Genomic DNA, 27,375 nt, shown 5'->3' on the forward strand with positions numbered 1-27,375 from the left:
TGACATTTGCGCAAAATAATTTCGTTTAACTACTAATCCATGGCTTGTTGTTTCTATGTGGTGTGGAGCCATTTCTTTGATCAGTTCTTCAAAACGAGAACCAGAAGAGAACATGGCATTCAGGTAAGGCAGGTAATTAAGGAAGCATTGCCTAAATTTGCTCCTTTGTACAGTCAGGGAAATGATGAAAAGTTTAAAACATCTGGAACTGGCAGTCGAGGCTGGACGAGGATGTACGTCTATCCCACCTCCACAAAACGAGGATGGCAAGGAGGGTTAACAACGTCTCCACAGGTTATTCAATAAATTGCTGCAAAGGTTTCCATGTTAGGGACACATACTATTGCTAACTATCTTTATGCTAGTTGTTTATCTGCTCTGAGCTTTTTTTTCCAAAGACATGTCATGAAAACATCGTCTGATGTGAGAGTAATATTCAGCTGGACAGCAACAAACACTCTAGTTGAGTTTTATGTGAGCTTGACTGTTAAGTAAAGCCGAGGATCTGTGATGCTGTGGTACCGGTTCTCTTCCAAAGGCCCCTGGAACCTTGTCAGAGTGAACTTTATGAAGACATTTTCAACGCAAATCTGGAGGCAGCCGACAGAAAACTGAGAATGGGTAACTAACGTAAGTGGAAACTGTACTGATTAAGACTTAGCTGTGAGAAACCTCAGAGCTAAGTCTATCTCCAGACTTTCTAGGACTAAATGTATGGGCAAAAGGATGCACCACACATGATTTAATCATACATATTATCAATAATTTTAATTACTGTTAAAACAAAACCAGATCAATATCAAAGCTACATTTTCTCTTGTTAACCTTAATAGGAAATGTATACAATAAAGAAGTTTTACATTGTATAACGACACAATGCGGCATGATGGAGGCCAGAAGCCTCTTCATAAAAGGATGCGGTAACCTTTGCTGCACAACAAGCTATTTATTGAGTGTCATAGGACCCTAAAGCTGAACAAGTCTGTGTCAGATATGAATTACCCACTGGTGTTTTCTGTAAAACGTATGAATTCATACCTCACCAACCCCCTTTCTAGGAGACATTTTACCAACTTCTGTGTGTGAGAATCATATTTCCACCCATGCTTCTATATTTCTCTGTTTAAAAAAAGAAACATCACATTTCTGAACCCCTTTCAAGTTGACAAGCCTGAATCTCAACACGTCAGAAGAAAGCACCAATAAGTTAGCCATAGACCAATAGACAGCAGCTTTATTCTGTAGTAAAGGACTTATTGTTTAAAAGATTACAAAGAATTTTGAGTGGTTCATCTTATCACGTGTGAAGCCTTCAATTTATGGCGGTTGTATTATCTCTTTTTTTTTTTTTTTTTACATTAACTGGGTGCAACTGTTCGCAGTCATGCAGAAACATTAATTTATCTGCTCTGACAAGGTGAAAATCAGCTTCTTCATACTTAGCTGTGATAGTCTGACTTGGCTGGTAGCCAATTACAGATAAGAAACAATTGAATGCAATGCTCTACATCCAAGCTTTAAACACTTCCATGTTCCTGTCAGCGGTGCCGAAAGATATTCCTGCTTCTTTTCCGGTCGGACAGGGCTGCTCATCAAGCTCTTTAATGTGCAGCTCACAATCCGAGAACAGACCTCTCCTCTCAGCCGTCGTCTTATCCTCCACCAGTTTTCCTTTAGAGCCCACGGACGAATCTGTCTGCGCCACTTCAAGTCTGTTATTTTCCATCTGGAATGAAATGATGGTCGCTCGGTTAATGCTGTTATGATACAGATTAGGGAGGAAATTTTTATAATAACAATTATGGTAACTATCATCTTCTTTAGATGACTTTAATATGCATGACGGAACAAATGTCACTATTTGGGGGGGGGGGGGGGGGGGGGGGGGGGGTCTGAGCAGTTTCATTGCTAATGAAAAAAAAAAAAATCTAACAAATAATTCTTGACATTTCCCCCAAATCACTGATTGCATTTGTAGTAAAAATAAAAAATAAAAAAAATATTTCTTGATTTACATGATTAATATTCATTGAAAGAATTATTGTGTAAAATATCACATTTTGTAAAAGACAGAGAAAAAAGTCCCATATAATATTATTTTAACAACGCCGTCCAATTCTTACTGGTTATGAACAAAGCTAAATCACATCAAGCCAAAAGACTAGAAAACCAAGGAAACAATAACTGAGAGAAGTAATTGTAAACCACACACTTGTGAGCAAAAGTCCGGTTGCCTCTGATTTAGGCCTATTTGTTGTTACTATGACCCAGATAGCTGAGAATTTGCACAGACACACACTTGTTATTAACTAAGAGTTAAAATACAACGGGGGGGAGTGAAAGGTTTTAATGCATCTGTTTAATTCTGTGAGCAGAAATATTTGAAATGTCTTATTCTGTGTCACTTACAGTTACTTACAGGCTGAGAAGGTAGCATAGACTTGAACAGTGGGAGAGAAAAAAAACGAAAAGAAAGAACTTGAACTGTAAAAACATCATTGAACTGAAATTTCTAGACCTGCCTGGACATCCAATGACCCAGGCCAGAACTTCAGAGACAGATTAGTAAAGGATGTGCTGACAGAGGGTCAGAGGACGCCATTTAGATCACATCCTCCTCAATCTGTCTGGAGGGATTATCGCTTCGGTTTTGCCTAGCCAAATGTGATTCCCACTAAGGGAACCAAGGCTGGTGTCTCTTGATTCTAGCTTTTTAATGTTCAGAGAGCTCCTCAGTTTGGATCCTAAAGTGAGTGACGAGCTTAAAAAAAAAATCACTGACTGATGTTAAGCATGTCAAAAGTGTGGGCAAAATTCTTTGCAGGGACTTATAGCGGTTTGATAAACTTGGTGCAGTGTACGAGGGAAAATAAACATTTACTGTGTGGTAGCTACAGATACCGACCAGGTCCTGGTGTCCCAGTTGGGTCCGGTTTCTAGCTTCACTGAAAGCTTTGCTCTATTATAGTTCAGTCTCATATAAGACATAATCTACTGTGAATGAGACTCAAATGGGGGGGGACAACTGATCATGAGTTAATCTTGTGACATGAAACCGTTTTGTAATGATTCAACCAACAACCAAAAGATAGCCAATTACCAAATTGTTCCTCCGTTACTTCTGAAAATGCAGCTTTAGAACTTTAGGATTACTTTATCCAAAAGGGAAAAGCAGTTTGTAACATTTGTGCCTGGTTGTTTTGTTTTGTACAGGTACAAAGCTACTTTGAGAGACCACTTTTCCACAAGCTGCTTTAATTTGCCTCAGGCAATTGTCCAATTTTTCTAAAATAATGATTATTTGCCGGTTAAGCAAAATCGACAGAAGAGCAGAGAGTCTTTGAGGGTAAAATGTTAAAGTTCAAATGGTTGTTAATACAACACAACATAAGGATGGAGAAAACCTAATGTTGTAGTGACAAGTTTGGGCTTATTGTAAGTTTTCTTGTCGCTGTACTGGAGAGAATATTATCTCTTTATGGGTGAATAAATGTTTTATTACATAACTAACAAATCTGCCAAAATGTTCTATATTTGTTCAATTTATTTTAAGTATGACCCTTTGATCTAACACATAATATGATCTTAAAGGTAGGGCTGTGCATAAAAATCGATATAAAGATTAATATCGATATTTTTAAAAACGATTTAATATCGATATTCTGGCTTTCAATATCGATATACCTCCCAACCTCTAGGGGGCGTTTTTTTTTTTTTTTTTCCAGTGTCCTGTCTAGCAATATGGCAATAGGAATTGATGTCTCAATGCCAGATAGAGCTCGACAGATTTTGCTTTTACAAGTGGAGCAAACGGCTTTCGCCATAGTGCTCCACTTGATTTATGCTTGTAAATAGCTTTATTATGATTCCTGCAAGGAGAATTTCAAATTATATGGACATGACAATGGGAGAGTAAAGGAAGAACAAAAAGTGAAAGAAAAGAAAAAAAAAGAGTAGAGGTGAAAGAAAGAGGAGATAAAAGGGAGAGAATGATAAAACCTTCTTTGTCTGCTCCATCACCTGGAAAGAGACACAAAAAGAACAGCACAACCAACAGACATAAAGCAACAGATACACTCGAATAACACCTAGATGCCATTGCTAAATCATATATATTATTATGTAAGCTGACATGTGTAATGTGATATTTGAAAAAAGAAAGTGAAAGAACATAAATAAATAAATTACAAGATTACTGTATATAAGTGAACACTTAATACCTGGGACCCAGCACCTGTGGGAGATGTGAAAGTGCACTAGTTTAGGTGAAGATTATCCAGAAATAGCTTGATAGTGATTGTGGAGAACCGAAGACCCTAGGGGGCGTTATTACAGCGCAACCATTACAGTTCACAGCGAAGGAGAGCGAGTGAGACGAATTTGTGGAACGGCCGACAGGATTTTAGAAGCTCCTTTGACCCTAAAATCAGATGTTTGGGCACATTTTTGGTTTCTGTGACACGTTAAATGCATTGAAGCAAATGCACTTTATTTTCCTGTTAATATGTCTGTGATCAATAAATAGAACATAAACATAATATTTGGCTGATTTTGGTGATTGAATCACTGAGCATTAATTCAAAGTAATAAATATTGATATTGGAATCAAATCAAGCTGAGCTATGTATCGAGAATCGTATCGTATCGTGAGCTGTGTATCGAGAATCGTATCGAATCGGCTCATCCTAGATGATACCCAGCCCTACTTAAAGGCATGCTATCTTTAACCGGTTAAAAACATGAAATTCCAAAGGTTGATCTTTGCATACTGCTTTCCATCTAAAAGATACAAATTCCTTGTTGATTTTTTTTTTTTTTTTAACGGCTGCCTTTTAAGCTTATCAACAAATTAAGCTTCTCTAAGCTGCTGTGGCATTTAAGGGGCTCACGCAGATACAAATTCTTATTCTGCACAGTACCTCCACAGGGCAAAGTATTGCCTTTTAAAATATACCGCTGACAAAGCTCTTAAAAATCATTGGCACTGAATTTTCTGGAAAAACTTGTATTGATTCCCACAGGTAGGGAGAAATGATCAATACAGACTTCATCATTCTGCAGTCTGCTTAGGGCCTCATTTATGCTGCGCAAAAAAGCCTTGAGGCATTAGCAGGAAAAAAACATTATAGTATTTAAAAAAGAAAATGCTGCAATTAGAAAATGTCCCATTCTGAGCAGTTCTGACTTTTTTTTTTACTTCTACAAAGCCACTGATGTTTTTCTCACCCACCCCTTCACACCAAATCACACAGTCCTATTGATATAAAATTTATGTGGTCAGCTCATTTATTTTTAAGTCATACAACAATACATATATTCTGGGTGAGGTTAGACTATTGGGTCTTCACCAGGAACGGTTTGACAGGCGACGTAGCTTGTGACTGAACCACAAATATTGCTTCTATTGTGTCGTGTGAGAAAGGAGAATAGATAGCTAGAGTTTACTGTGAACCGAACAGAGGAAAAAGCTTTGGAGTGATTGGAAGATGTGTTTCTTCTTACCACCCGCTGCTTTCTCTTTCTAGCACCAGTTCTCTATTCAAAAGCGCCAAACCACAGGCGCAGAGCTGCACAAGTAGGGAAAATATTCACTTTAGTCATTCATTACCGTATTTATATGCGTATTTAATTTTAGAGTGACCTTTTTAATACCAAATTGTAATTGTACCAACCTTGGATCAAACATGCCAAAAACTGTAAAAAAATAAATATAAATAAATTGGCTCCTTCTAAAACCTTTACCTTTCTGCGTGTTCTGACTGTGCAGCTTTTCTTTTGCAGATTTCAACACATGCTGGACTCACAGTGATGCTGAAAAGATAAATGCCTCTTTATCTTCTGCCAACAGGCACCTGAAGGTTTTTGGGTCAAAACTGGCTGGTATTTTTTTTTTTTTTTTTCACATTTCATCCAGCTTGACATAAACCCCAGTTCCATGAACAACAACAATAAAATTTAAAAAAACATCCCAGCCCAGTTATGCTGCCTTCACCTGGTTTTACTTTAGGAAATGTGTTCTTTCAGTCATCCACAAAATATCCTTTGGCACTGAAGAAACTAAACTAAATCTAACTGAGCTTTTGCTATTACTGTAAAAAATAATGGGCAAAGATTTCTTTCCATATACAATGAATGTATGTTTTTCCCTCCATTTTATAACTAAAATGTCACACACTGTGATGTCGATTGAGGTTCATCAGAAAAGGCATCAAAGCAGAAAAAGCATGCCAGAAAAGCCAATAATACCTTACTGTTAGTCGATGTCAGGCAGTTAAAGGTGTCACAAGAAACTGATTTAATTTTAGCATTTATCCAGTTCCATTTACAATTTACCCGTTTCTACTGACAAAGGCTTTTATTTTAGTTTTTATAAAGAATTAGGTACAAGTAGCAGTTTTTTCCACATATGCCTGTTGGTTTGAATCTATAAAAGGTCAAATGAATTATAACAATAATGTATTTTAGAAAAGGATTCAAAAACACATACATTGTTGTATTTACTTTTAAGATTGTAGATTTATTAAGAGAAAGCATCGGGCCTTCAATGTAGCAGATAAAATTATACTAGTCACCAAGGTTCACATCCCATCAAGGTTCGTAAAACAAAGGAAAACTCAAAGGTGAAATGTACATTCTTTTTTTTTTCTTTTCAATCTTCTATTATATCTCTTAAAACTTATTTCTCATGCTTTTGTTGCAAAGAAATTATTTATGTGTTTAGAAAACATCTTTTGCCCTTTTTAAAGCTCAGAAAAGCTAAAGGTTGCTGAGTTATAGGTAACTTCCTCCCACTGCAAGCAGTAAAGTGATTATTTTGAGGTTCATAATGGATTTGACGGATTTCTCACAGACTCATTGTGATTTGAATGTTTCCCCTAAAAACAGCCTTGTGGCTGAAAGAAACCATATCTTTGCTTTTGCTTAAAAAGTTGAGGATAGTTTGACAGGACTTCAGGTTTTGGATATTTTGTGACAGTTTAAGACAATGTACTTTGATAACATGGAGTCAATGTTGCTTTCTTTTTCTTGTAATGAGTTGAATTTGTGCCCGAAGAACTGCCGCTCTGCCAGGGCCAGGCCATGGGTGTGTTTCTGATTCACTAAACTGCTTTTGATTTACAGGGTGTAGCCTAAAATTACATGACAGGCATCACTGACTAAAATGTAAGAAATGCATTTTTTTCTAATTACCTTTTCCTCTCCTCTGCAGCAATATATTGTGTAAAGAAAACAAAGTCATAACTTGAAGGACCTATACATGCTTTGGCTCACAGTAATTATGGCTATTTGACAGATGTTATGATGCAATGGATTTGCACGCAATCTTGACCAATAAACCTGATGCCAAAATGCCTTGAGGTGACATTGAGCTAATAATGTTCTGTTCCACTTACTGTTTCTGAAAGTATCCAAATCCCATAACTGTAAAGGGGGTAGGTCAAAATGCTAAAACAAATTTTGTTAAAGTTTTTTTTTTTGTTCTTTTTGTTTGTTTGCTAAGGTTAAAACTGAATCCAAAATGTCAAGATACTTTTGTGCAGTCCAACTCCTTGATGTTTATTAGCAGCTGGTTCCTACGCTGGGTTGTGGAAACTACTGTATTGTTCGGACTATAAGGCTCACTTAAAATCCTCTAATGTTCCCAAAAATTGATGGCGCGGCTTATAATCTGGTCCGCCTTATAATCCGGTACGCTTTATATAATGATTATCGTACTCGTTATGCTTACTGAAATATGCAGTTAACTGTTTAACAGTTAAAATGATTCAGAGAATATATGTTTGTAATAAATCTTCTCATTCCTGTCATGAAATGAGCAGTTCAGGTTTCCTGATGGACAAAATTTCCCTTCACACAGACAGTTTAAAAATGTTGAAGTATTATATTTCTTTTTTTAGATCAACATATTTGTTTTTAGTGCTGCCTAAGGATTATGTGTAAGCTTTAGTGAAGCATTTCAAAGAGAAATGTAAGGAAATGAAAAGCCAGACACAGGCTGCTCTTTCTCATGAAAAAACAATAATTTTTGCATCAAAAATGGCAAGTAAAGTGACGCCTTGATTCCATTTTGTTCCCTTAAAACAGTCTGAGACATGTAATTTCTCTGATGGCTAAGTGATTGTATCTCATTTGTTTGTTGTCCCACAGCTATGCGGCATGTTTCAAGGACTAATCCGGTCAAGTCTGCCAGTTCTGCTGTGAAGATACTTTTCCAGCTGTCCACAATTCATTTACGCCTCAATTGGTGTTGGATTCCTTGAATTCATGTCTTTTTTATATTGTTGAACCTCCTTTATAACTCATTGTGTTGTCTGAATTATTAAAAGCACTGTCCTGAATCATTGTGTGTTATTCTTGAAATCTGGAGAGGCACCTGCTGATTTTATTTTATTTATTTATTTTACGTTTATCTTAAAGGGTTTTTTAAGGTATTGTTTTTAGCTAAAGATCGATCATCCTTGCAACGTTCAGACAGCAACAAACACACATTAATTCAGTGGTTGTTGCTTCTTACCACCTGGTTTAATTGTTGATTTTGTATGTGACCCAAAACAAAACCTTGTCAGAACTGACATCTTTGCTACAGCCTAAATCTACATATTTTGCCACTTGGTCTGTTTGCTTTTGGCAAAGACCTTGCCTTTAGGTCTCTGTGCTTAATTGATGTCACAGATGTTATGGCCCGGTTTCAATTTTTGGGCACTTCAAACTGAGCTTAAAGTGTATAAGAAAAAGGTCAAGCTGTCATAAAAATCATACATTTATGCATTTTGGATAACATTAATGTGTTATATAAGCATGTACAGGGTTTTGGGACAAAAGGAACCTAGCTGGGCTGGTTTTAGATCAGATTTGCCTGACATATTCCAGCTTGGGCATATTTATGTTACGTTTCTGTCACACAACTGAATTAGTCATGGGGTATCAGTCCTTGAACCAGTTGTCATTGTGACTTGTGACTATATATATATATATATATATATATATATATATATATATATATATATATATATATATATATATATATATATATAGTCACAATCCCCAGGTCTTTCATTATTTTTTTAAATTCCTGGAGATTGTGCACCTTTTTCACCTTTGTCAGGATTCTCTGTGCTGCTCTACTCTAACTCTATTCCTCAGGTGTGTCTGGTTGGCTGAGGAGGCGTGGCCCACACCTGCAGCTCGTTGCAGGCGGATTCCTCTGGCTTCTTAAGCAGAGCGCTGACAGATGGAAGACGCCAGAGCCTTAACCAGTCGTGGTACGACGTGGCCTCTGTCCCTACGCTCGGACACCAGCTTGTGAGTTTTTGCTCTTCGTTTTTTGACTAATTTTTGGATCTCTGTTTGCCTCAGATTTTTGTGCTTGGATGCACTCACCCGTCTTGACGTCTCGTTCCGAAGAAACAGACCAGCAGAACCGCCTGCTCAGATTTTGGTCTGGCGCTCCCCTCATACTTCCTGGATGTTACCCAGCGAGGCCTGAGTTCCCCTCTCCCGGTTCCTGCTGGTTCTGCATTCACTCTGGTCAATCCATCTGTCAACCGTTGCCGACGAGGTTCGCTCAGGATCCCTCGCCAGTTACATCAGCCGTCCTCAGCCACCAGCCGCCTAACTCCAGCTGAGTAGAATCATAGAGTATTCCCGACGCTACTTCTTCCCGGTTAGGTCCGCCCGGCTAAATGGTAAGCAGCGCACTTCTAGCAATTCCCCTGGTTCAACTTTCAGAGTTTCTGACTTCCTCTTTCTTACAGACTCGCCAGCCTTGACGTTCTGACCCAGCCGACTCACCCGTAGTTCCGTCCATATATCTGCCTGTTTCCTAAAATAAACATCTTAAAACTGTGCTTTGCCTCCCGATCGTATCTGCATGTGGGCTCGTCACCTGAAAACCATGACAGAAGAAGGCTCTGGCCACCAAAGTCCAGCGGATACGTTCGGGCGGCAGTTAGCCGCACAGCAAGAGCAGATGCAGTCGCTAGGTTTAGCCGTCAATTCAACACAGGAACAGCTTCATAGATTAGCCGCTCAGTTTAGCCAGCTCATGGACACAGTTACTTCCGCGATGACGTCGCCTGTCACTCAAAACATTAGCACCCCGCCTCCCGCCGCTCCGAGTACTGATAATCAGCTTTGGGCTCCGCCACTTGAGGGCGCGTCACCTAGTCCGGAGAAATTCTCTGGTGACCATGGGAGTTGCGGAGGTTTCCTTTTTCAGTGTAAACTGGTGTTTAACCGATCCCCCCAGACTTTCGCCTCAGATGAGGTTAAGATATCTTATGTATTACGACTCCTAACAGGTAAGGCACTTAGTTGGGCTGAGGCTCGATTCCCTGATTGTCAGTCATTCGGGGTTACTTTTCAGGAATTCGTTACCGAGTTTAAAACTATTTTTTCGCCCGAGTTAGATTCGGCTCACCAGTCTCGTCATCTCCTCTCGTTAAGACAGCGTGGTCGACGCGTATCTGACTTCTCAGTGGAGTTTCGTACGGTTGCCGCAGCGGCGGATTGGCAACCAAGACCGTTAAAGGCAGTATTTTTTCAGGCTCTTGATGAATCCCTTAAGGATGAACTAGTCCGGGTGGAGGAACCCGAGAATTTTGAGGATTTTGTGGCGCTAGCTATCCGGTTGGATACCCGGCTACGTAGTCGGAGCCGAGTTAGACCGAACCAAGTCATGCGATCATCCACCTCTTCTACGCTCACCCATAGGGAACCGCGGTCCGCTCCATCACCTCCCGAACCCATGCAGTTGGGCCAGGTTGGTTTAACCAATAAGGAGCGGCAACAGCGCTTCGCGGGCAACTTATGTCTATACTGTGGAGGGGAAGGTCATTTCCTTAAGGATTGTCCGGTTCGGCCAAAAGATCCAGTCCACCGTTCGTAACGGGGAGAACGGTGGACGTTAGTAGTTCTAGCCCCCGAGTAGTCACTAAGGCGCCATCTCTTTCTCGCTTACATTTACCAGTGACGTTAATGTTTGATCAAGATACTTTCGATGTCTCGGCTCTAGTTGATTCCGGTTCGGACTTCAACTTAATTGACCAAACCGTAGTGGATCAGCTTCGTGTGCCGGTCGAACCTTTACCCGAGCCTCTCCGGGTGTCGTCCTTGGATGGGCAGAGTTTAACCTTAATCACCCATCGCACTCGACCTCTAGTAGTGATAGTTTCGGGTAACCACCGGGAACAACTTTCGTTTTTCGTGTTCCCTGTAAAGCGTTCACCCGTTGTTTTGGGTTTAGCCTGGTTAAGCGTCCACAGCCCGCAGTTTAACTGGGCCGAGTCCCGATTAGAATCTTGGTCTCCAGCTTGTCATTCTCGTTGCTTACAGTCCGCTCGCCCTGTATCTGTTACCCCTTCCCCTGAGACAGAATCTGGGGACGTTATTGACCTATCGCTAGTTCCGGAAGAATACCACGATCTTCAGAGGGTATTCAGTAAGACTCAGGCTTGTTCACTTCCCCCACATCGCCCTTACGATTGCGCTATTGACCTATTGCCTGGGGCTCCACTACCGGTGAGTCGGCTCTACAACATCTCCAGGTCAGAACGTCAAGCGCTCGAGAAGTATATAGGGGAATCTCTAGCTACGGGGTTAATCCGTCCTTCATCCTCCCCTTTGGCGCCGGCTTTTTTTTCGTTGGTAAGAAGGATGGAACCCTTCGACCCTGTATCGATTATCGAGGGCTTAACCAAATAACCGTTAAGAATAAGTATCCGCTCCCTCTATTATCCTCAGCCCTCGAACCAGTCCAGAATGCTAAGATCTTCACTAAACTTGATGTGCGCAACGCTTATCATTTGGTTCGGGTGAGACAGGGGGATGAGTGGAAAACGGCCTTTAAGACCCCGCTAGGTCACTTTGAATACTTAGTCATGCCTTTTGGTTTGTGCAATGCTCCGGCAGTTTTTCAAGCATTAGTGAACGATGTCCTTCGGGATTTTCTGAATGTTTTTGTTTTCGTCTATCTTGACGATATCCTGATTTACTCTCGTGACCTAGAACAACATAAACAACACGTCCGTCTTGTTCTCCAGCGATTATTAGAGAATCGCTTATTTGTTAAGGCCGAGAAGTGTGATTTTCACCAGTCTTCTGTTTCCTTTCTTGGTCTGATTTTAGAGGGCGGACAGGTGAAGTCTGATCCGGAAAAGATAAGGGCAGTGGTGGAATGGCCTGTTCCTGAGTCGCGCAAACAGCTCCAACGCTTTCTTGGTTTCGCTAACTTCTATCGGCGCTTTATCAGGAACTATAGTCAGGTAGCATCTCCTTTACATGCTCTCACTTCCCCCAAGGTACCTTATGTCTGGAGTCCAGAGGCCGAGGAGGCTTTCAGTAAACTTAAGGCCCGTTTTTCCCAGGCTCCCATACTAGTTCACCCCGACCCAGCCAAACAGTTTATCTTAGAGATTGATGCCTCTAATACCGGGGTGGGAGCGGTTTTGTCCCAACAGTCGGAGGTTGACTGTAAATTGCACCCTTGTGCGTTCTTCTCCCGTCGTTTATCACCGGCAGAGCAGAACTATGATGTAGGTGATCGTGAGCTACTAGCTATTAAACTAGCATTGGAAGAGTGGCGGCACTGGTTAGAGGGATCCGAGCAGCCCATCATAATATGGACAGATCACAAGAACCTCTCCTATCTGCAGTCAGCCCGTCAACTCAACTCTAGACAGGCCCGTTGGTCTTTGTTTTTCTCTCGATTCAACCTCACCATCACCTACAGACCCGGCTCCAGAAATGTCAAGCCTGATGCACTGTCCCGTCTGTTTACATCTTCTGAACAAGAGAGGGAGCCGGAACCGATTCTTCCTCCCACTTGTACTGTTGGAGCGCTGCATTGGGATCTGGAGGACAGAATCAGACAGGCCCAACTGTTAGACCCGGACCCAGGTACAGGGCCACCTGGGCTTAAGTACGTTCCCCAGTCTGTTCGTCCTGAGGTCCTACGTTGGAGTCATGACACGAAGTTTTCCGCCCATCCGGGCATTTATAGAACCCAGTCCCAGGTCTCCCGGCGGTTCTGGTGGCCTTCATGGACTAAGGATGTTAGAGAATATGTTCTCGCCTGTCCCGTTTGCGCCCAGAATAAGTCTTCTACGCAGCCACCCTCCGGTTTGTTAAATCCACTTCCCATCCCCAGACGTCCATGGTCCCACATAGCGATTGATTTCGTTACCGGTCTCCCCTTGTCCCAAGGTATGTCAACTATCTTGACGGTAGTTGATCGGTTTTCTAAGTCCTGTCATCTTATTCCCATCCGCAAATTACCCAACGCCCTCCAGACAGCCCAGCTTCTTATCAAACATGTGTTCAAACTTCACGGCATCCCTGTTGACATCCTCTCTGACCGGGGTCCTCAGTTTATCTCCCAGGTCTGGCGGCACTTTTGCTCTGCTCTGGGTGCCCGTTATACACTCACCTCTGGATATCATCCTCAGACTAATGGCCAAACGGAACGCATGAACCAGCAATTAGAAACTACTCTCCGCTGCCTGACGTCATCTTCACCCTCAGACTGGAACAAGTTTTTGCCCTGGGTGGAGTATGCCCTCAACTCACACATCACCTCAGCTACTGGACGTTCACCTTTTGAGGTTGCTTTAGGATATCAGCCTCCACTGCTACCTACAGATGAACTCAGGATTCCCTTCACCTCCGTAAACGACTACATTGCTCGCTGCCAGGACATCTGGAGAACAACTATCACTGCCCTCGCTCGCACCGCGGAGCGGAGCAAGAGGTTTGCCGACCAGCACCGCCGACCAGCTCCTCAGTATCGCCCCGGTCAGAAGGTTTGGTTATCCTCCAGAGACGTTTTGTCCAACCCATCCGCTAAGAAGCTTGCTCCCCGGTTCACTGGTCCCTATGAGATAGAGACGGTGATTAACCCGAGCACCGTCCGTTTACGTCTGCCCCCTCACTCCCGAGTACACCCTACTTTTCATGTGTCCCAGATCAAGCCCGTTTTGGACAGCAACTTGTGCCCTCCTTCCGGACCCCCTCCACCCTCCCAGGACAGTCAGAACCCTCGGGTTCTCAGGGTTGTGGATGCCCGTCGGCGAGGTAGGGGTCACCAATACCTCGTCGACTGGGAGGGTTGTAGCTCTGAGGAGCGCTCGTGGGTTTCCGCAGCTACTATATTGAATAAGGACTTGATTTCAGATTTTTGGGCTACTCAGCCCAGCACCTCTTCGTCTGGGCCGCCAGGAGGCGGCCGTTGAGGGGGGGGTAGTGTCAGGATTCTCTGTGCTGCTCTACTCTAACTCTATTCCTCAGGTGTGTCTGGTTGGCTGAGGAGGCGTGGCCCACACCTGCAGCTCGTTGCAGGCGGATTCCTCTGGCTTCTTAAGCAGAGCGCTGACAGATGGAAGACGCCAGAGCCTTAACCAGTCGTGGTACGACGTGGCCTCTGTCCCTACGCTCGGACACCAGCTTGTGAGTTTTTGCTCTTCGTTTTTTGACTAATTTTTGGATCTCTGTTTGCCTCAGATTTTTGTGCTTGGATGCACTCACCCGTCTTGACGTCTCGTTCCGAAGAAACAGACCAGCAGAACCGCCTGCTCAGATTTTGCTCTGGCGCTCCCCTCATACTTCCTGGATGTTACCCAGCGAGGCCTGAGTTCCCCTCTCCCGGTTCCTGCTGGTTCTGCATTCACTCTGGTCAATCCATCTGTCAACCGTTGCCGACGAGGTTCGCTCAGGATCCCTCGCCAGTTACATCAGCCGTCCTCAGCCACCAGCCGCCTAACTCCAGCTGAGTAGAATCATAGAGTATTCCCGACGCTACTTCTTCCCGGTTAGGTCCGCCCGGCTAAATGGTAAGCAGCGCACTTCTAGCAATTCCCCTGGTTCAACTTTCAGAGTTTCTGACTTCCTCTTTCTTACAGACTCGCCAGCCTTGACGTTCTGACCCAGCCGACTCACCCGTAGTTCCGTCCATATATCTGCCTGTTTCCTAAAATAAACATCTTAAAACTGTGCTTTGCCTCCCGATCGTATCTGCATGTGGGCTCGTCACCTGAAAACCATGACAACCTTAAGTGTTATTTAGTCTGTAGATTCTATTCCTCTCTTCTTGCTTCTTGTCATTATTTTGTATTCTGTGTATTATGGGTTTAGTTACTTTACTCTTGTTTCTGTTAGATTATTTCCTCCCTGCCTGTCGTCAAGTTGAGTTAGTGAGTTTATTTTGCCACAGTCTGTTTATTCATCATCATGTTCAGATTTATTGTTAAGGTCTATTTTCCCCCGGTCTCTGTCATTTCATTCATTTCCTCTCCTTCAGCTCATTACCATCATATCATTCACTTGCGCTGATTGCTTTCACCTGCCTTCCTCTCTGTCTCCTCTCCTATTTAACCTGCCAGTTTCCTCTCCCTCCTTGTCGGGTCCTCCGTTGTGCTACCCCTGTTCTCGTCTGCTCCTCACGTCCTCTTATGGTCCTTTTTGTTGTCTGCCCTGCCTGTAAGTTAGTTGCTCTGTCATTCTTTATAAATGTTTGGCCCAAATGTTGTCTGATCGCTAAGCCAAATTAGTTAACAGTACTTTCGTGCCAAAAGATAGAGCGTAATGATCTTGTTAAGGAGCAATAACTAAGAATATGATATTTGAAGTGAAGGTGTGGGGCCTATTCAAACTCAGCCCTGTGTCAACATGCAACGACAAGTTCAACCACGACTTATGTGTCGTGGTTGACAGGCTTGATGACAAGTTGCAATGATTTTTTTTGCAGCAATTTTCTGTGAAAATGAAATATATTGGAACAGTGAAGTGACAGTTTCTAACTAATTTGACTTTTTATCTGTAAAAAACAAGTATTGCTTTTATAAATACATATTCTGGCAAAGTCTAATAATATCGCATCAAAAGTGAAAGCAGTTGTTTATACATACAGAAAAAAATAAGAGGAGCGGAAGAGCAAGGTAAGACAGTCTTGGAAACTTCCAGAAAAATCGTCGACTCTACGTTTAAGGCAACGGGCTACCACGTGATTTCCTAGTAAAGACAACTAATTTGGGATCCGTCTGTCTGGAAAATCCATGAGAATGGGTGTGCCTATTGTGTAGGCTGAATTGCAACACAGACTCAACTTTTTTTCCTCTTAACTCCTCCAACCTGTCTGTCTTCTTCTGTAGAATAGAACACGGTTTCCTTTTTTCATAGACTCACTTAAGTGAAGTGTACTTTTACACAACTGCGTGACGGTAAGAAGAGGAGTGACAATTTTACGCTGCTCTCCTGTTGAATTTCCATGACAAAAAGATTGGGAAACCAGAAAATCAACACCTTGTGAAAGGAAAACTGAATGACCCTCCGAGTATCTGTGGTGATAGGCAATATGTTGGGGAAACAAACAGGAGGAGAAATATGAAAGGCTGCAGAAGTACTGCTGGAGAATTTATGGATGCCCAGCAAATACTACTGTTGTGAAGTAAAATGTTTTGTTTTTTTGTTTCAACCACAAACCTGAAATGATTTTACAGTAATTTGATTTGATAGACCGACACAGAGCAAAGTATTACTGCAAAACGGAAGGAAAAGGATAAGTTATTTTTATGTGTGTGTGTGTGTGTGTGTGTGTGTGTGTGTGTGTGTGTGTGTGTGTGTGTGTGTGTGTGTGTGTGTGTGTGTGTGTGTGTGTGTGACAGAAAATACTATAAATCCCCCTGTATATATGATCTCCAGGATAAAATATAGTGGTGGGAACATCATGCTGTGGAAATACTTTTCTTTCACATGGAAGCTGGTCAGACTGGATGATAAGATAAATCAGGCTGAATACTGAGCCGTTGTCAATTGTCAGTGTTTGTATTTTGTTTCTCGCTTGTTTTGTACTTAGATTATTTTGTGGATGTTTAGGAAACGCTGATCAGTTTGGCCAGGATCTGGACCTATATGAAATTTTTAAACGTATACGGGTTCATTCAACTTGCACTTGTGTTTATATCCGAGTTAAATGAAGATTCATTAAGGTCATTCTGTTGCATATACAGTGTAATTTTATTTTTAGCATAAACAGGATCAAACACTTCATATTGTACATATGCATTAAATGCATATCACTGTACATGTCAATTTAATCTTGATGCCAGTGCCAGGGACCTTTGGCACACACATTTATTAAATATGCATTCCTCTATTTTTTGTAAATAATGCGTTTTAGATGTTATTGCATCATGAGTGTGAGAGTAATGTAATTTCAGTCCAGTTTATGTCATGTGTACATATAGCAGAGTTTTACAGTACATTTGACTTAACATTACAGTCTTGTTTCAGTTAGTACCTCTTAATAAGTTCCTGTTGTTCAGCTCAATGTGTTGGATTTAGACCATCATTTAGTGTCAGTCCTTTTTATTTTAGTTAGTAAATCTGTTTGTGTTCTTGTCTAGATCCCTCTGTGTTCACACTGTTGATTAGTCACCTCCAGGGCAAATGTGGCTTATTGGGAGGAGCAGTCATCTTGCAAATCTGAAAGTCGTGGGTTAGTTGTCACTTTCCTTCTGCACATGTCGACGTTCCCCTGACATTTGACCCCAAGATACTTGATCTGCATCTTAGTGTGTGAATGTTAATCTGTTTAAGTGTGACTGAGCACCCTACTGTAAAGGGTTCAACGGGTAAATTTTATTAGAAAAGCAATGTATGAATTTAGTCCATTTACTTTCCCCCAGTTTTCCAAATCTGTTTCTCTCCTGGCTGCCCTGACTGGCTATACCTGTTTCTTATGCAGCTCTTATACTCTCCTACTATATAAAAGTCTATATCCTCATCTCCTTGCCAGATTTTCTATTCATCACTGTCAGTTTCCTCCATGCCGGTTCTCTTTGCCCCAGGTGCACTGCTGTTTCCAGTCACTTATTCTTCAGCTTTCTCATGTTCTCAGTTCTTTCATTCGGCTATTTCTATTGCCACCAACATGTAGCTACTGCTGTCCTGTGTGCACTTGGGTCCAGCTCCAACAAAGTCATCAAACATGACTAATCTTTTTGCAAAGGCCCTGCAGAACCCTTCTCCACTGAGGAACTGAAGCGAGGTAATACTTTGACACGGTGGCTCAGGTTTGTTTCCCCTGGAGAGGTCCTGCTGTGGTGGGTGACTGTTTGGACAAACTGCGGAGAAGGACTCCTCATCTTTCGTTTTCCCTGCCTAGTCGAACTACCAGCAGATGTGGAAGCAGACCAAATGCCTCCCTTTGCCAAACCCATCTGTATGCCTCCTCAGTGACATTTTCCTGTGCTCCTAAGAACCTCAATCAACTTCACTTGACATGGAGACTTCCCTCTTGCTGCCCGTTGACAGATTGCTTCAACTCTTGCCCTGCCAGATATGGCAGACTCCTCCACCCTTGCTCCCACGCCGCAACCCGTATCCACAGCCTCAGCCTAAGCTTTCATCAGCCCGAGGAGAGAACTGTTGGTTTCCTAAACTCCCCACCTGATCCTTTGTATTTCACTGTCAGTTTCCTTCATGCTGTTTCTCTCTGCCCAAGTTGTGTCACCGTTTTCAGTCAACTATTCTTCAGATCACAGTCAACACCGTCAGCCTTAAAATTCCTCTACCAGAAGTTCACCCGTCTCACATTGCCGACCTCCACCTGTCAGTGGATCACCAGCTCTTTGACTGACAGGCAGCAGCAGGCGAGGCTGAGGAGCATCTTCTCCCACAGGAGAACCCTCAGCACAGGCGCCGCCCAGGGTTGCGTTCTCTCCCCACCCCTCTCCTCTACACAAAATGACTGTGGCACAGCGGATCAGTCTGTGAACACACTCATGTAATTGGTCTGATCCAGGACAACGGTCAGATTGGCTGGGTTCACTGTTGTGATCAGAACCAACTGCAGCTTAAAGACTGAAAATGACTGAACTCCCCCCCATTCTCCCTCCCCACGCCATCCTTGACAACACTGAGTTTTTTCTGGATCATTTCCACCACCCTTTCTCCGAACCTGAGATGGCCCTCACACACTGACACTCTAAGGAAGAAGGCCCTTTAGAGATTGTTACTTCCTGCATCAACAAAAGAAGTACAACCTTTCACAATAGCTGCAGGTCTCCTTGTACTCTGCTATTATTCAGTCTGCCTTGGGAACATCCATCATAATGTGATTTAATATTTTTCAGGGAATATCGAATTGCATATTTCTGTGAATTATACCTCAAGATTTCTGCACAAAAATTACTATGGGCATGAACGCATCACTAAAGGAGGGCTGAAGGATTATTTCATGTCACATCCCAGTAATTCATATTGTTCACAAAGGGACTCATATTAGACTTATTGGACTGTGGTACAAACTTGCACGCTTTAATGTTTATTTTTGAAAAAAGGAAATTTCACCATGGTAACACGTGGTGATAATAAAGATTTCTGATTATTTAGTTCATCCAACAAACAAAGGACCATCAGGGCTGACTTTCCTTGCACCGGTCTGAGTGAGTAAAGTTTATTTATTCAGTGCCTTTCACAGACAAAACCATCACGATGTGCTGTACAGAAAGCTAATAAACTTTTGAAATTGAATGTGGATAAAACAAGATGAAAATTACACAATAAAACACAATGAAAATACTCATTCAAGAAAATGCAGTTTAAACAAGAACGTTTTTAACAGCATTTTAAAAAAGTCAACCAAACGTAGCTGTAGAGGCAGACTGTTCAACAGCCTTGGTGCTGCGAATTGAAATGCTCGGCCCATTTGGTCTCAAGTCTGCTGCGCGGAACAACTACAAGATGATTTTTCCAGAGCAACAATGAAATATTTTTATCCAACCATATTAATGCATTAAACCGCCCGAGTCAAACACACATTAGAAATCTGTGGCACTACATCACAGAAACGCTTTAAATTCGGTTTAACTTGGTATTCTGCAAGGAGGAATGGGAGACATACTACAAAAAAGCTCAAGCTATATTTACAGCAAAAAATATTTCTTTGAAGTATTATCTTGGTGGAGATGGATGCCAATACACATCACACTTTTCACATTTTCTTTGTAAAATATTTCTTAAAAGCCTTGTATCAATTTCCTTTTCCTATACTAGTTGCACTGATTTATGTTGGTCTATCACATACGATCGAAAAAAAAAAAAAAAAGAATGCCCAAGTTTGTGGATGTTGCATAACAAAATGGGGAAACAGTGAGAAGGGAGTGAATACTTTCTTTGGGAACTATATTTGGTAACTGGGTTTTCCTACTCTTATCACTGATTATTGAAAACAAAGTTTACCACTAAAAATAAATATATTCAGCTAGATTTAGGTCAATGGATGTGCGGATGGTGACAATCATCAGTATTTTATTGCTGAATCAGCAATTTCCTGAATTGAATTTATTCCAGCCAGTCAATGAAAGCGGAACGTTGCCTCTGATTTTCTACCAGATCTTGTGCTTTTCATTTTATTATATTTTAAATTTGTTGAGACAGTTAATTAACGAAAAAAACTTTATTTTTAAGTGCATGTTGTTGTTGTTTTTTTTAATTCAGGGAGATTCCACTCAGATCTTATCCTTCTCTGTCTCTCTTCTCTTCCATCTCCAAAAGTCGGGCTTTGTGCAAAAATGCAGTGTAAAACTGCATTTAAGCAGTCCGGTACAAAGGTTTAGCTTGCTCCTTTAAACCCTTTCTTGTTCTACTTAAGTTACATTCTTATGAATCTACAAAATGTTTTACTTTCAATTTGTTTATTTTCCACCCTAGAGCCTCAAAATTGGAGCCAAGAGTGTTAGATATAGTGTTGAGTTTGCTGCCTCCTTTTGGGAGCAATTATTGTACCACACTAACTTTCACTAAGCCCAGGGCCCAAAATAGTAAAGAGTGGGCAGCATAAAAAAAATGACAAACCTGCAGAAGTTGTAACCTGTAACTTCCCAACATTGTTGTTTTACTGTTGTTGGCCAGGGGTTGGTGAGTTTATTTGCAGTGCAGTTGCCTCATGCTGTGGTTGTTCACTGCTTTACAGATGTATTGGAGTGGAAATATTCTCTTTACAGTCTGCTCTGGATATTCAGAAATAATAAAAACATATCTCCCATTTTTTTTCTGTAGATTTTCTCAAATCTGCATCCCATTGCTCTTAGAAAATCAATGGGATGCAGGTGTTATTATTATTATTATTATTATTATTATTATTATTATCATTATTATTGTCTTAGCATTAAAATGCTGCTTTCATTACTACCGGTGGTGGTGATCTCTGCTATAAAATCCCCCCATCTAGGGCTCTACGCATGCTTAAGTTGAGAAGACTTGAGTTCTCATTAGTAAAACGTGGTCATAATCACATCAGAGATCTTACTTTGGGAATCCAATCTGCAGATATGCCAGAAAACTTTTAAGTAGACAGCTACTTCACGACAGATGTACATCACTTCAGCTCTGGCATTAGAATGCATCTGCACAATCCCTAGTGGGAGTCTGTAATTAGATGCATCTTCCTGGCTTTGTGCACAAATAAACCAATAAGCCTAATCAACCACAGCTCACAGGGCAATTTCGTTGTTGTTCATGTCAATACCCCGCATAATAAGGGCTAAAGATTCAGACAATCAGATCAGGCCAAATCTAAATAAATTTCATCAGCCACGACATTTGTTCTCATGGTAAACAGAAAGTGCACCTTCTATCCGTTATGAGCTTCTAACATGTAGATCTACCAGGGTTCTGAAATGATTTGAATTATATTACATTAACATGGTCATTTCGTGGTTTTAAAACCCTTCCATTTCACACTTAAATCATTCAGTTGTGGTGGGTGTAAAGTGCAACTGCACAGCACGTCCATTTTTCTCGTATGCTGGGGGACGGTGTAATGAATTGTGTCGGTTAAAACACCAAACAATTAGATAGTAGATTTTCACTTGTAGCTTTTGCATCCTTGAAATTGCTTAGCTGGAAGCCTACGACCTTGTTTGGCAGTTCTGCAGCAATTACTGTGACATAATTGTTAGAAAAAAACATAACAGAGAATAGAGAAAACTGAACAGCTTAAATAATATGACTGAAAGAGAACATAAAGATCTATGCAACACCTGGAGAGACTACATTCAAACTCAACATCCTCACACCTTGGAACTCCCTGTACACAACAAAATATATTTAAATGAGCAAAATGTCATTATTTTAGATAGAATCACTAAATAGTTATCTTTTTAGATGGACTATGGTACGATGTCAAACACCATCTCAGTGTCATTCTCCAGTCTCTTGTTTACAAAGCTGGGCCGGCCACGCGTGCATGTACATCCATCTGAATAGCTGCCACTCAGGACTTTGCCCTCCCCCCCCCCGCCTGTAAAATGCCACCATCAGAGCAGTGTACCGTAGGAGCCACATGGCAGACAGCACACCCAGAGGATCGAAACGTTCTCTTGGTAACAGCATTATAAAGTTATGAGTTGCTTAACTCACTTCCTAAGAGGTGATGCTGTTTTGCTGTGTATTTATCTTTGCACATATGCGCGTATGAGGCGACGTGTAAGAAGGGGAGGGGAAGGGGGGGGGGTGGAGGTAGAGAGACGTGATTTGTCACACATCTTGTTTTGGGCTACAGACAGTGTTCAGCAGCCCACCTCGTGGTGAAATTTCTTTTATTACTCCTTTGAGGGCTAAAAAAAGTGGGTTTTGCATGATATGTTCCCTTGTGTTCTGCAAGCTCAACATCTCGCACCGCGAATTTCAACGTAATGAATTAAATGAAAATGTTTGTAAAGACTTGATTCTGTTCCAAAATACATGAAACCTTACAGTATTTGTCTTTATTTGTGATTGCAACATGAATTCCAATTAAATTTGTCCTCTGCATTTAACCCATCCCTAAGGGAGCAGTGGCCTGCCACTGTGCGGTGCCCAAAGAGCATTCTGGGGTTAAAGGTCTTGTTCAGGGACCAAGAGAGTAGACCGTGCAGCCTCTCCAGGACCCAAGGGGCCTCAGGAAGTTTTACAGTTTTAAATGAAAATTGACCATTTGGACATAGTTGGGTTTCTGTTTTTAACTCATCTAAGGACACTATAAGGTATTTCAATACATTATAAAAATTGCAATTAAAAAATGTTTGCAGTCAGACAATTAAGGCTCATTACGTTATGGAGTGATGAGCAGACCTCTACCCCCTGGATGTCAGAAAGTGAGAAGAGTGTCTCTGAGCTTGGAGGGGGGTGCTGGGGGTGGTGGAGGGGCCTTAGTGAACCCAGCAGAACCTGTCAGAAGCAGCAGCTGGAAGTAGCAGCGCATTAAATGCAGAAGCAGCGGGTTGTTTGGTATCGTACATAGACCAGCCAAGGATTATGCTTAATATATTTAGCAGATGGTGTCAAACATCATGTGTCAAGCAGTACAGCTTGAAGTGGTTGTTTGAAGTAGCTCAGCAGTCATCATTATGTTACATCAGTATAGTATATACATTACAGCGTGCAACAGATACGATTGCCTCCTGACTGGCGTAGTTATAGAGATAATGCCTTGTAAATAGATAAATGCAATAACTCCATTTATTTATCATCCATCACATCAGCCTCATAAAATAAGATATTATTCGGGAGCTTTTAAGCTGCACAAGCAAAGAGCTTCGCTCTATTGCAGCTCTGTATGGTGTTGATGTTCAGCACGTAAACCTGCCATTAATGCTCTTGCTGAACATTGTATTTTCAGTCCCTAAAGATGGAGAGGAAGTTGAACAGGATGAGTTTCAAGATGTCTAGTAAGACACAGCTTTTAGGATGAAGAGCACTTGAGTTCAAGCAACAGTAGGAACTTTACAACTGGAAGTGGAGACAAAAGAAAGAGAACAGTTGAAAAAAAGCATGAGCTTAAGCCTCAAAAGGTTTGCTCATTTGAAAGAACTGAAGGAGATGTAGCCAGAGTTGCTTCCATAAACTTTTATGTAGGTAAGATCATTTTTTGGGCTTTCATGGGCTTCATTGCTTCGGTGTGGGATATTTTGTAAATCTCAGGCCACAACATCTTTAATGAGTTTAGAAAAGCATTATGGTTGTGACACCGTTACATCTGCCATTCTATATCCTTATGAAATGAAGCTGAAGGCGCAAGTTCAATTGAAGAAACTCATCGCCTGCCTCCATTCAATCAGAGTCCGATACACCTCTGATGTGAGCCAATCAGCTACGAACCACACCTCCATGAAGCCAATCAGCATCCCACGCTCATCTTAAAAGCAACTTCAAATCCTCGTCTCAGCCTGCTAACCAGCAAGCGCAAACGGATTGCATGTTGGATTTCGAATCAGATGTCCGATTCAACCCACCCCCAACCCCTTCTCCACCATCGTAGCTGAGTTCATCTAGCTTCCAAGACGTTCCTCCATCCTCAACCCATCAGAGTGTTTTCTCCCTTCAGTCGCCTGTTATTGGTCCGGCAGAAGACCACCATGTTGGGCCCGGTTCTGCCAGAGGTTTCTTCCCAAAGGGGAGTTTTTCCTCTCCACAGTCGCTTCAAGCTTGCTCATCATGGACAGTTCATGCAACCTGTGTTTATCAAGTTGGACATCTATCTTAAACAGATCACCATATGGACTGAACAAACTTCTTCTATCTCCACTCCACCACCAGTTTCAGACCCGGGGGGAACATACCTGTTCTCATACATCTACTTATGCATATTAAAGTATAATTCAGCATTAATGTTCCTGCCGAGGTCTGAGCGCCAAAGACTTAAAATATTGTATCAATAAAATCCTTCTAATTGCCATTTCTTTCTCTGTGAGTTTTTCAGATTGAATTATTCTTAGATACTTATAGGCAGTGTCTTTAAGGACATTTCAAAGAGAAATCTGTCTCCCAGATGTGGTTTAAACTTTTGAGGGACAATAAACCCTCTGAAACAGGCCAGATAGTTAGCTGATAAATACATCCTGGCTCTTAAAAGGTATGTTTACATGCACAAAACTTCACGATCGGTTTGAACTGTATTGGGATTAAAAAACAAAAAATAATTGGATTTTACCATTTATATGGGCACACAATCAATTAATCAGATCATAAATTGTGTTTATATGCACCTGGCTTTACTTAGAATAGATCCACTCTGACTGTGCCGAGCCTCCAGGCTGGACTTACACGATGTTCTAATCACTGTTGAAACGTTACTGAATAAATAATGATTTTGAGCTCTTTTAATGTTTCGAACAGAAAGGTTGTAATCGGCCCCGACAGTTTTTGCTTCCTGACATATTTACAACACCCAGCAACGCAGAAATATGACATATTTATGTCGGGCGCACATGCGCACTCGGGTCACCTTGCAACATTCAGAATAACTTGTTCCTGGCAGCTTATCAATAAACCACCTCTCTCATTTGGAATATAATTTCCTTCTGATTGAGCTTAATCTGATCACAATATTTCCAATTGGTGTGTTTACATGACGTATTTGCATTCCTTTTATAACATTTACTTTTGTCCATGTAAACATAGTTATCGATTCATTATTAAAGCTGAACTTCTTCTTAGGCATCCTAATGATTGATTTTTTTCTGCCCCTTTCTACTCTCTCTTTTTTAAATGTAGCAGGTATCACCTCTGGCAGAAGATTGAATATGTTTCTGCTGTAAGGAGCCTGTTGGTCATATTGTGGCTGAAAGCCCTACTTTTAGTAAAAAGCGGAAAGCCAAACCAGCTGCTCTCCATGGCTCAATGAGTCAGCTTCCTGTAGCCAATTTTGATCAGCTTAGCTGCTAAGAAGAAGTATAGAGGTTTTCAACCATTTCTTCCTGATGACCATATTTCTGAGCCAGAAACACACCCATTTGGACAGTGAGTGGCACAGGTGGGTCTGAGTCTATAGATGAAAACTAGCCTTTGGCTAACTCTGGCATGTTACAGTCATAGATATGCACTGTCCTGTTAAATAAGTAACAAAAATAAAAAAAATGTTTATCGTTTTGTCACTCTTAGATAAAACATTTTCTTGGTGGCTATGCTTCAATAAACGGCTGTGGCATGTCTTATTTCAGCTTACCGTGTATCGAAAGTGTGATTTGGTCACAGGACATGGTCTTACTCATAATCACAGGAATTAATCTTCTCTTGGGCAATGCGTTTGAATAAACCAAAAAGGTATTTCCCACACCTAATTGAATCAAATGTCCAGCCTGGTCCCAACCCTGAAGGTATTGTGTACTCATCTGCTCAGTTAAAATGCTGAATTTACCCTGTCTGACACATTTAGGGTAGACTCTTAAACAAGGTCTAAGGCAAAGAAGAAACTGATTTCACTGATCTTCCTTTTGCAAAATACGCTGCAGCTGTTCAGCCTGAAGTGGGTCTGGAGTCAGATTTTTTTGCCCTTTGCAAGATGATTTTCTCAGGCGAAAGTAAATTTCTTTCCTCAATCATTCTGTTTGGCCTTGCAATGACAACACAGCTGCAATCTCTGCACATCATTCACAGATATTAAGCTGGATTCTTTTTCCTGACATCTAGGATTTCATATCCTCATAACCCCGTTGAAATTTCTTCCTCCTCTTTAAACCTCATAACTGTGCTCAGAATAATGTTGCACTCCCACGTTGGCTTATCATGGATGAACTAACTGGTGTGGCAACCGGTTAAGTTTACTTACATGATGTGGATAATTCAATTCACACTGCAAGTGTTTCAGTTCATTGTGATTATTGAGCTTGCGTCAGCTCAATAATCTCATTGGTAAGCTCCTGTGAGGATGAGCATCTTGTGTGTTAGTCATTCTCTCTTCTCCAGCCAGCAGCAGCGGTTCCTGTAGCCCATGAGGGTGGCCTTTTTATTTTACTACAAGTTTTCAAAGCAGTAAACGAGTAAACCTAAACACTCACCCTGGTCTTGTGTCCACTATAAGTTAACCGTTTGAGCTGGCCATTAAAATGTAAGAAGAAGACTTTAAGGAGAAGAAAGCCTTTGAGGGACAGCAGATTCTGACATTGAGTCAAATTTAAATTCAGATAAAAAAAAAACATTGAAAATTAATGCCCATTAACGCTAATAATGTTTTTCTGCTAAAAACACTGACAGCAGAACCCAACTGTCTCATTTTCCCTACTAAGAATATTTCAGTGCTCTGCGAGTCCTTGATGTCTATCTCAAGCTGTTTATTTCCCAGTTCCTTTGTTGCAGCACTGATCACAGACATTATCAAAAGGTTTTAATCACTTTTGTTCTCTGAAAAAGTAAACAAAGTGTTTTGAACGGGGCCATGACAACAAATATAATTTTTTTCTGGGGTTTTGGGGGTATAACATGATATGTTGTGCACTGATGATGCTGTGTGAATGTCAAAACTGAATAATAAAGGGGTGGGGGGGGAGTATACACTTCAAGTAGACAAGTCCAGTTGAAGATTTAAAACACAAGACACCACAAGTGGAAAATGCATAACAA

At 41.4% G+C, this 27,375-nt stretch overlaps 1 protein-coding gene across 2 annotated transcripts in view; it reads right to left on the reverse strand.

The window, feature by feature from the left end:
* Positions 1–1,217: 1,217 nt before the first annotated feature.
* LOC105936783 (muscular LMNA-interacting protein) overlaps positions 1,218–27,375 on the reverse strand; it is a 61,341-nt gene continuing 35,183 nt past the window's right edge. For both annotated transcript variants that reach the window (XM_012877776.3, XM_012877762.3), the window contains exon 12: positions 1,218–1,726. In XM_012877776.3, the coding sequence (XP_012733230.2) occupies positions 1,505–1,726 (222 nt within the window). In that variant the 3' untranslated portion in view covers positions 1,218–1,504. The remainder of the gene's footprint in view (positions 1,727–27,375) is intronic.

The sequence above is a fragment of the Fundulus heteroclitus genome, chromosome 22 (assembly GCF_011125445.2).
Source record: "Fundulus heteroclitus isolate FHET01 chromosome 22, MU-UCD_Fhet_4.1, whole genome shotgun sequence".
Classification (NCBI taxonomy): domain Eukaryota; kingdom Metazoa; phylum Chordata; class Actinopteri; order Cyprinodontiformes; family Fundulidae; genus Fundulus; species Fundulus heteroclitus.